This window comes from Manis javanica, chromosome 11 (assembly GCF_040802235.1).
Source record: "Manis javanica isolate MJ-LG chromosome 11, MJ_LKY, whole genome shotgun sequence".
Lineage (NCBI taxonomy): Eukaryota > Metazoa > Chordata > Mammalia > Pholidota > Manidae > Manis > Manis javanica.
Window position 1 is genome coordinate 26,653,294 of NC_133166.1, and position 10,744 is coordinate 26,664,037.

A 10,744-nucleotide genomic window follows, 5' to 3' on the forward strand; every position below is an offset into this window, starting at 1 on the left:
TTGAAAAGAGAACAGAAAACTTTTTCTTTCAAAAGCCCAGATTTTTAAAGCCACATGGTCTCTGTTGCAACTACTCAGCTGTGGAGACTAAATGAAGCCATAAGGGCATTAAGCACGTCAATATAGCAAATGCATGAGGTTAAACAAAGGTCCTTCACGAGGGAAGGGGTGGCAGTTTTGACCACCAGGACACATTGGCAATGTTGAGAGACGCTTTTGCTTGTCACAACAGTCGGGGTCTGGAGGTGAAGAACAGGATAGTGCTACTGACAGCTGATGAGTAGAGGCCAAGAATGCTCTCAACAGCCCACCATGCACAGAACAGACCCATACACCCAACAGAGAAGTGCCTGACCAAAACACCACTACTAGCTGAGAAACCCTGGTCTAAATAATCCAAATGAGAGGCAAAAATAGACATATGGGATTTAACAAAAAAGCAAGTCTCACTTACATGCTGTCAACAAGAAATTCATTTTAAATATAAATGGAGAGATTTTCAACAATGGAACAACTGGACAACCACATGCACACACACACAAAAATAGAATCTAGATGCAGACCCTGCACCCTTCACAAAAACTAGTTAAATGCATCACAGACCTATATGTGAAATGAAAAACTATAAAAGTCCTAGAAGATAATATTGGAGAACACCTAGATGACATTGGGTGTGTTGTTGCCCTTTAGATACCACACCAAATACAAAATCCAGGGAAGAAACCATGGATGAGCTGCACTTTATTAAAATCAAAAACTATTCTGAGAAAAACAGTATCAGGAGAAGTAGAAGATGAGCTACAGACTGGAAGAAAATATTTTCAAAAGACACACACTTACACAAAGGAGATATACAGATGGCAATATGCATTGAGAAAGATGATCCATACATATGTCATCAGATAATTACAAATTAAAACAATGATGAAATACCACTATACACTTATTAGAATGACAAAAATCCAGAAAACTGACAACAGCAAATTTTGACAAGAACGTGGGGCAACAGGAATCCTCATACATTGCTGGTGGGAACACAAAATGGTACAGCCACTTTACAAGACAGTGTGGTGGCTTATTACAAAAGGAATGTACATGAAATAATCCAGCAATTGCATTCCTTTGTTTTTACCAAAAGAAGTTTTGGTAAAAATTTTATGTCCACATAAAAACCTGCCAGGGATGTTTATCACAGGTCTCTTCATAATTGCCAAAACTTGGAAGGAACCTAGATGTTCTTTGGTAGGTGAATATGCTGTGGTACATCTACACAATGGAATATTAGTCAGTCCTATTAAAAAATCAGCTCTCAAGTCATGAAAACACATAGAGTAACCTTAAATGCATATTACTAGGTGAGAGAATCCAATATTAAAAGGTTACATACAGTATGATTCCAATGGTATGACATTCTGAAAAAGAACTATAGAAACAATAAAAAACTCAATAGATGCTCGATTGGGGAGGGCAAGTTGTGGAGCGATGGGATGGCAGAGCACAGAGGACATTTAGGGCAGTAAATATACTCATTATGATAGCATAATGATGTATATATGTCTGTATACATCTGTCCAAATCCACATACTACACAACACCAAAAGTAGACCCTAAATAAACTTTGGACTTTGGACTCTGGGTAATAATTTACATCAGTGTAGTTTTATCCTTGGGGAAATAAAAGTACCATCCTGGTGAATAATGTTAGTAATGGAGAAGGGTATCCATGTGTGGGAGCATGGGGTATATGAGAAATCTCTGCTTGTCCCACTCTGTTTTGCTGTAAACTAAAATCTGCTCTTCAAAAGTAGTCTTTGAGAAAACAGAGAGGTAAAAACTAAAAGAATGGGAAAACATAAATAAAGCAAACAATTGTAAGAAAGCTGGAAGTGTTATATTAGTATCACACAGATTTCCATTCCAAGGATGGTGAAGGACACTCATAGCAGACCTGATAGCCTGGCAAATAAGGTATATAAACCTTAAGAGGAGAGGGGCTAAGGGTACTCCAGGGTGAAGAAAAGCATGAGGATGCCATAGAGGAGCTGAAGGTTGGAAGAAGGAAATGCTGTGGGGGTGATTCTGCATTTCTGTTTATTTTATCCTGAATGAATAAAAAGGTCAATACAAAATACAGGGCAGTTAAAACTGCCAGTGAAATCTGCATTTTTATCTGTCCTGAAATACTGAAGGGAAGTTTTGGTCAACAGCTATGGTAATGAGACAAGAATCTAGGAAAGGTGAGAGCCGATGTATGGAAACCCAAATTCTGTATATAAACTCCTCCAACTCTACCTAATGCCTAAAACAAGCATGCACAGTGTTGATAGAGAGCACATCAGATAAAAATAAAAGAACTGAAGTCATTTTTAGACTGCCTTCCAAGAAAAGTTTCTATTTTGGGGTCAGACTAAATTGTCTGCTTAAATAAAAATAAACACTATTTGGAAGACTGAAACAGAATCCAGACTATGCACAGCATAACACCCACATATACAGCATTATAGAGATAAGACTGAAAATCAACAAAAAGTAACAAACACTAGAGAAAAATCCATGAAACTAAAAACTAACAATAAGATAAATTAACTTCATATATGCCTAATGAAAAAAAGGGAAAACCACAAATTTCCAATATTGAATTGAAAGGAAAACATCTCTATAGGGAATACAGACTTTAAACGATACTAAGAGAAAATTATGAATAACACTGTGCCAATAAATTTGACAACCATACAAAATGCAGACATGCTTGAGTGACATAGATTCTCAAAACTGATTCTGATGGTTAATACTGTCAGCGTGGCTCCTCCATGAGATGCCCAGATATTGGTTAAATATTATTCTGGGTGTTTCTGTGAGGGTGTTTTTGAATGAGATTAACATTTAAATCACCTAAATTTCAGTAAAGTAGACAGATGTCTATAATGTGGTGGGCCTTAGCCAATCAGTTGAAGGCCTGAATGAAACAAAAAGACCCGTGTTCCCTTAGCACACTTCTCCAGCACTCTGCCTCCATAGTTCATCTGCGGTGTTGGCTTTTTCTGGTTCTACAGCAGGTGGCCTTCACACTCACACTGGAACATCACATCTTCTGGGTCTCTAGCCTGCCTGCACACCTTGCCAGTATTGGACTTGCCAGCCTCTCCATACTCGTGCAAGCCAATTCCTTTAACTAACTATCAGACTAAATAAATAAATATGCGATTGGCTTTATTTCTCTGGAAAAACCTGATTAATACACTCACACAAGGAGAAATAGAGAATATTAATAGAACTACATCTAGTAAAGGAATTTCATTTTGTAACATTTCCACAAAGAAAATTTTAATTGCAATTGGTGAATTCTAGTAAACAATTGAGGAACAATAATACTAATCTTTCACAAATTCAGAAAAATAGAAGAAAAGGAAAAAAATCCCTAAGTCATTTTATATGACCAGAAGTACCCTGATAACAAATCCAGAAAATGATATTACAATAACATTTCACACCAACTTCATTCATGAATGGACATAAAAAATATTAGCAAATCAAACAACTAATATATTTAAAGGGCAAAATAGTATACCAGGCATGGCTTATCCCAGAAATGAAAGATTGGTTTAGCATTCAACACTAATTCTTTGCAATTCTTCACATTAAATGAAACAATTTGAGGAAACAGAATGAAGTCTAATTTGCATGGCCATTTAGTAATATACTTCACAAAGTAATTGTAACAAAAACACTGTACCAAAAATGGTCAAATACACCAACTAGATGAGGATGTGGAAAATAGATTCTTGTACCTCATAATGTAGCAAATGCCATAGATGACCACACAAATCCATAGCATAAATATCTATTATTTTGTAAACTGTATTGATAAAATTGGTTCCCTGTTGCAGAAAGCAACACTGGTTACATACCTTAGAATATCCACAGAAATAATACTCTGTGAACTTTCTATTTTACATCATATTCAAAACATGGACAAAAATGGACACATTAGGAAAGGTTATTGGCAAGAATTGAAAGTAAAATCAAATGTTCTACAGCTTGGAGTTTTAAATATGTAAACAACTACTCTAAGTTCTCAAGGAATAAGAAGAGCAAGAATGTGTAGAGTGTAAGTGTCTTTTGTATTGAAGTATGGTTGACATACAATATTAGATTGGTTTCAAGTATAGAACAGAGTGATTCAACAGTTACCCACATTATTATATCCTCACCCCAACTAGTACAGTTACTATCTGTCAACATAGGAAGATGTTACAGAACCATTGGCTGTGTTCTGCATGCTGTACTACCATCCCCATGACCAACTTATATTATGATTGAGAATTTTTGTGCCCCTTTGTCCCCCTCACCCTAATCACTCCCCAGCAATCCCTCCACCATGTCAAATAAAAAAAAAGAGTACTTAACTTGGAGTAACATATCTGGAAATGTGTGAATTTAATGGATGACTGTAAAGGTATCCCATTAAATAAGGAATCATCAGTCATGAAATGATGAGACTTTTGCTTAGCTATGGGGAAAAAATTATCTTGAAAAGACAAGAATGTATAAAGTATATGTGTATAATTCACAGAAAGGGAAAATAAAGACTAAGAAGTTTATTTTAAAAACACTCAGCAATCAGAAAAATTAAAACAATGAGGACTATATTCAATCACCACACCCAGAAAAAAAGAAAGTTAGATAATATCGAATGCTGCTGTAGATATAAGAAATCGGGACACTTAATCCAATTTGGGTAGGAGGGCATGGGTATCCTACAGAGAAATCTGGTGTAGTCAGCAAAAAACATGTTTGTGCTCTGTGATGCATTAATTCTACCCCTATGTATATACCATAGGGAAACTCCACAAGTCCACTTAAATGATAAACGACAGTATCCTTTCTAATATATTAACAGCAAGGTACAAACCTGAATGTTGCCATTTGAATAAAAAATTATATACATATAATAGTATATTGTTGACTGACTAGATTTGCATGTGGTACATTAGATTTTTTTGAAAGTGATAAGTGAAATATTGAGGAAAAAGAAGAAATTTATAATACAGTGCAATAGATAAGAGGTAAATACTAATCAATACTGAGAAAAATTCTTTCTGCAGGATAACCTATAGATAAAAAAACATAGGAGGTGAATTAGGAAGGATCTGCATTAATTAAATAAGGTTTGTGCTTTTGGAGGGAAAAAGATTGCAAAGGAAGTTGAATGATGAAATAAAAATAATACTTCATTTTGATATAAATAAATAAAAATATTAGCATAAATTAAATAAAAAATCATGATATGAGTGTACCATGTAAACAGTGTGGATACCTCAATTCAGGGAAAAAATTCAGGTCCCACAGAAACTAAATAAAGGAAAACTCCATGCTCATAACAATTATCAAGTTAAAATCAAAGTACATCTTGTAATTACACATTGTATCAAAAATGTCTTCCCACAGGTATTCCATTTCTCAGTAAGATTTTATAATTCACACTTATCATTACAATGTTAGAGCAAAAGTCCTGCTATATGATCATCTCCTCATTCAGCAACCAATACCCATTCTCCATGGAGCATGCACCAGAAGCCCATAAGAACTTATTAGACTCTTGGAGAGGAATGAGAATTTAACTATATGTAAATATATGAACCGAAAGTCCCTGAAGTTCAGATAAATGACCCACTACAGGTGAGGGGCTGGGCCCCCAAAGGCACTTTTTCTCAATCTGACACAAAAGCCTTCTCCCTTACTACATGCCTCTGTACCGGGAGGGCCTTATGAGCTTGCTATTCTTGGTTCCCACCTCCCCACCAAGAAAACAGGGATGTACAGGTTCCCTGAGGGCAGGATCCCCAGGGCCACTGAAATTGTAACACTCTCAGCTATATTGGTCAGGCTCCACATCAGCCAGGGCAGAACCCAGGCTACTACATCGTCAGAAGGTGAGTCTAAGAGGGAGAACCTGGCCAGGATGTGAGGGCCAAGGACACCAACATCGGTCAGAAGGTAGGGGGCCTCATCTCTTCAGGCCCAATGTGCATCCCAGTCCTTTCCTGAGCCCAGGGAGCCACGTGTCACAATACAGGGCATAGAGACTGCGCCCTGGGTGACAGAGGACACTTCCCAACTGCCCTCAACACTTCTGGGGTTTTCAGGTACCACCAATGTGCCTAAGATGGCACGTGCCCATCAAAACTTAGTAATGTCTTGGGAGAGCTGATAGAGAGGGCTCAGTAGATTGAATTGGGTGGTTTTGTTCTGAAGTCTGCAAATCAAGAAATCCTAAGAGAAAATCTACATATAAATATTTGATTCATGAAGAGAGAAATAAACTCACTCCACATAGTGACAGAGATCAGCAAACAAAAAAGTGCATGATGTGAGGAGAGGCAGTATAATGTTTCAATTCCATCTAAAGTAATTGTAAAGGCTGAAATGCTCATACTAGGAAGATGTATAAGAAAAAGCAATAGCCTTTCTGTTGCTGGATCCAGTTCATAAGTCTGAAGAATAGACTGGACTGCTGGGAATATTTCACAGGCTTATCCAAATACCACACGGCTGGAGGATCCTTTACATGTCCTCCAAATTTCAAAGTCTGATCTTCCAGCGTGCTGTGACAGCTCCATCCTGGAGCCCAGGACGGGGGCCAGAGGTAGTTCCCTGCCTGGGTCCCCAGCTTTCGCTCGCTTCCTCAGCCTGTCCCAGATGGGCACAAGAAGTAATTAGATTTGGGCCTCTATCTTCTTCTTGTCATGGACTGTCTCTGGTAACAGAGGGAGAATGAAATTAAAAGGAAAGAAAAGAGATATGTATGTCCAACTACCTTAGCCATAGCATTGCATATATACTCAATGCTTGTTGAAAAAATTTTTGGTGAGTGAACAAAGAACAATAAGATGGAAAATTCTTCCCTGTGCTCTTCAGAAAGTCTATCCTAACGCTAGAAATAATCTTTCCAAGACTACCAAAGAAACAAAAATATATTCTGCTTCCTCTAGGTTTCCTTATGGAGCCTCTCCCTGCAGGCGAGTTTCCATGTGGCCACATCCTCCAGATATCAAGCAGGGTCCTTAATCCAGCTTCACTACAGTGAGGTTTGATGCTGTGCAAAGAATAAATATGCTATAGTGTGCCGACTTAAGGTGTGAGCAGAGGAGGACCTGAAATGCAAAATGAAGTGCAGACTCACAAGTCCTGACACAGGGAAGCAGTGTCACTGCAATTTGCACATGCCGGAAAAAGGTACCTGGCCGAACAGCAGCTCTGCCTTGTCTACTGGGTCTCATTGGAACAAATGTGATAAACTTTAAAGCCACCTGGCAGTTCACTGAGGCATTGTTAACATCTGCAAACCTTCATAACAAGGAGAGAACAGGGAGGTAATGTAAACTCCTGACATTCTTGAAATGATTTTTGCCCGAGAAAGAGGGAGGATTTCTAGCAGAGATACTTAGAACTCTCTTGATGTTAAAGCTCATCACCAAAGGGTATGAAGAGAGGAATTGGGGACAGGAGAGGAAATGCCCACTATGTTTCACTGACCCAGCAACTCTCAGGTCAAGGGGAAGAAGGCTGAAGTCTAAGCAAAACCCAGTGAACGAGTTGGAAGTGTGGGAGCAAGGACAACATAGATGGAAATGAATGTGTCACTTTATCAGTTACACGGAACTAGATTGTGATGCTTATAAAATATTTTCAGTTCTGGGTTCATGCTTCTGTGAAAAATTCTTTCCTGTCTACTCAGCCCTGACTCCAAAATACCTCTGTACTACTGTATTCAACTTTAAAAAGTTGTTAACCTAGAGGGATGGACTTCCCTTCTCATAGATGAGGAAACAAAGGGGTCCTGAGACTCAGCCATCACTCCTTAGCTAATTATTGACATGGATGGTTAGGTGATTAGGAATTGGTTTAAAATCAAACAAAATTTTGCATCCAGATTCAAAGTTTTACTGTCTGTGATCTTGACTTTTCTCAACTTCTACTCATTTCATTTTCTTCAATTGTAAACTAAAATAAGAAATTCCTCCCATGGTTTTAACAGTAAAGTGAGATGATGCTCCCGGAATATTTGAGCTCAGCACCTGGTAAGTATGAAAAGTCTGTTTGCTATACTGCAGTTTTTATTTGACCAACTAATGAAACAGAGGCAAAACAGTGAAGTTTAAATACTAATGACGCAGAGTAATTTACACTCACCAAAAGACAACTGAGCAGAAATTCTGTGCAAGGTAGGCAGATCCTTGTACAGGGACCATACACAGCACGATTTTAAAGACTTCAGAAATGCTGATCTCAAGCATTTCGCAAGCATTTTTCATTGAACTCTCACTGCAACAGGCATTCACTTTATGCACCCTTTTTTGGACTTGTCTTCAAAATTCACTGAAGGGAGTTCTGACATTATTTTCACGGGAATGAATTTTAATCTTCCCCTACACTTTCAAAATCTTCACATTGCCCTGTCACTATTGATATCATTTGGTCTCTTGTCTATCTTATACTCACTGCAAAGGATTATTACTTCCTTGACAACAATGGTAATACTTTGTGTCTGCTGCATATAAAGGGTAGACAAAAGGTCAATAAGAAGAAAGGATCGACAGCACTGAATGGAACCTGCCCTAGATGATGGGGCCATTCTCTGGGCAACTGGGTAAGGGATTCAGAGAGGAATGACTGAAGACTAACTTTGCCACCTCCACAATGCTGAAAGCAAAGGGTCTACCTTATCATAATCCTCAACTGAGGGACACTGCCTCATAGCCAATAAAATGCTTAATACTATTTTATAAAAATGTTTCATTGACAAATTTAGAGCATTCCAGAAATGAGGAGAAAAAAAATTTACCAAAGATTTAAATTTAGCTTCAATTTACATATGTGAAAAAATCTCCAGTTAAAACAAAATTACCTGCTAGAACTATAAGTTACACACCATTGAGCTGACCTTTTCTCCCACTGTGAGTATAATCAGAAGCTAATTTTGATCCTAACTTTGTAGATCATCAAAGGAAATCTGCAGAAACAAAATCTACAAGATGACACAGAGCAATGGCTCCAGTGCAGTTTCAGACTTCCTCCTGAATTGTTTTGTCAGGTCCCCCAGCTGGCAGCTCGGGCTGTCCCTGCCCCTCAGCCTCCTCTTCCTCCTGGCCATGGGGGCCAACACTATTCTCCTCATCACCATCTGGAGGGAGGCCGCTCTGCACGAGCCCATGTACTACCTGCTCAGCCTCGTCTCCCTGCTGGACGTGGTGCTCTGCCTCACCGTCATCCCCAAGGTCCTGGCCATCTTCTGGTTTCACCTCAGGTCCATAAGCTTCCCTGCCTGCTTCCTGCAGATGTACATCATGAACAGTTTTCTTCCCATGGAGTCCTGCACCTTCATGGTCATGGCCTATGACCGCTATGTGGCCATCTGTCACCCACTGAGGTACCCGTCCATCATCAACGACCAGTTTGTGGCCAAGGCTGCCATTTTTATTGTGGCCAGAAATACACTACTTACTGTGTCCCTTCCCATCCTCTCTGCCCGACTCCATTATTGTGGGAGAAATGTCATTGAGAACTGCATCTGTGCCAATATGTCTGTGTCCAGGCTCTCCTGTGATGACATCACACTCAACCGCCTCCTCCAGTTTGCTGGAGGCTGGACTCTGATAGGATCCGACCTCATCCTCATCTTCCTCTCCTACACCCTCATCCTGAGAGCTGTGCTGAGACTCAAGGCAGAGGGAGCTGTGGCCAAGGCCCTGAGCACATGTGGCTCCCACTTCATCCTCATCCTCTTCTTCAGCACCATCCTGCTGGTCTTCGTCCTCACACATGTGGCCAAGAAGAAGGTCTCCACTGAGGTGCCGGCCCTGCTCAATGTCCTCCACCATGTCATCCCTGCAGCCCTCAACCCCATTGTTTATGGAGTGCGCACCCAGGAGATCAAGCAAGGCATCCAGAGGTTACTGAGGAAAGGGTGGTAAGGACACTGGATCTCTGCATTCCTAAAGGAGGATGACTCTGAAGCAATAAAAGGTGAATGGTCTGAAATTTACATCAATGAATTATCAGCTAAACTGGGAAAACTGGGTATTGCACCTTCTTTAATAAAACTTCAGTTTCATTTGAAGTTTCTTTTTCTCTCACTGTCCATTGGGAATCTCCTTGTTCCTTGCTCCTATCTTTCCATACACATTGTCCTATTTTGCCAAAATACTGAGATTCCTGGGGGCAGGTTCTAAAGTGAGAAATTTATGTTCCTGAAAATACAGCTGTTAATAAGTCATGACTTTTAGTCTTGAAAATACAACTGTGGATATTTTGTGGGTTGTGTTGCATAATGTGTTCTTAATCCTATTTCCACAAAAGAGAACAAATTAGAGACATGGATATAGGAGTGAAGTTTCTGTCCTGAATGATGAGAAGATGCTTCTAGTCTGTAATTGGTTCTTTCCCTCTCTGCCTTCAGCCACATCATTCTTTCTTTGCCTCTCCATCTCTTTTCTCGTTCTCTCTCTCTCTCTCTCCTTCTCTAGTAGACACGGTGAACTTTTTTAACATGCATTGCAAAAGGTCCTGGTTTTTGCCTGGATTGCTCATGTGTGTAACAATTACCCATGAGCTTCATTAAATCTGAGTGCCCCTAAATTCTCCCCACAATGGCTGTGTATTGTGGACATGCATCTTTTTGATCCAGTGTGTCAGAGTTCATGGTGTGCACACATGTGGTGAAGAGTTTTAATATTCTAAGATG

The 10,744-nt window shown here is 39.3% G+C and overlaps 1 protein-coding gene across 2 annotated transcripts; it reads left to right on the forward strand.

The window, feature by feature from the left end:
• Positions 1-5,434: 5,434 nt before the first annotated feature.
• On the forward strand, positions 5,435-9,974 carry LOC118968020 (olfactory receptor 56A3-like). Of its 2 annotated transcripts, none has more exons than XM_036996503.2 (2): positions 5,435-5,448; positions 9,047-9,974. In XM_036996503.2, the coding sequence occupies exons 1-2, from the start codon at positions 5,435-5,437 to the stop codon at positions 9,972-9,974; spliced, it is 942 nt and encodes a 313-aa protein (XP_036852398.2). The 2 variants fall into 2 exon arrangements, with proteins under 2 accessions (XP_036852398.2, XP_073071821.1); XM_073215720.1 differs by lacking the exon at positions 5,435-5,448 and adding an exon at positions 8,048-8,081 and having other exon boundaries at positions 9,064-9,974.
• The last annotated feature ends 770 nt before the right edge of the window (positions 9,975-10,744 follow it).

Coding starts and splice junctions, on each gene's coding strand:
- LOC118968020 (XM_073215720.1), top strand. CDS start 8,048: ATGATGCTCCCGGAATATTTGAGCTCAGCACCTG. Junction 8,082..9,063: donor ATATTTGAGCTCAGCACCTG/GTAAGTATGAAA, acceptor GCTCCAGTGCAG/TTTCAGACTTCCTCCTGAAT.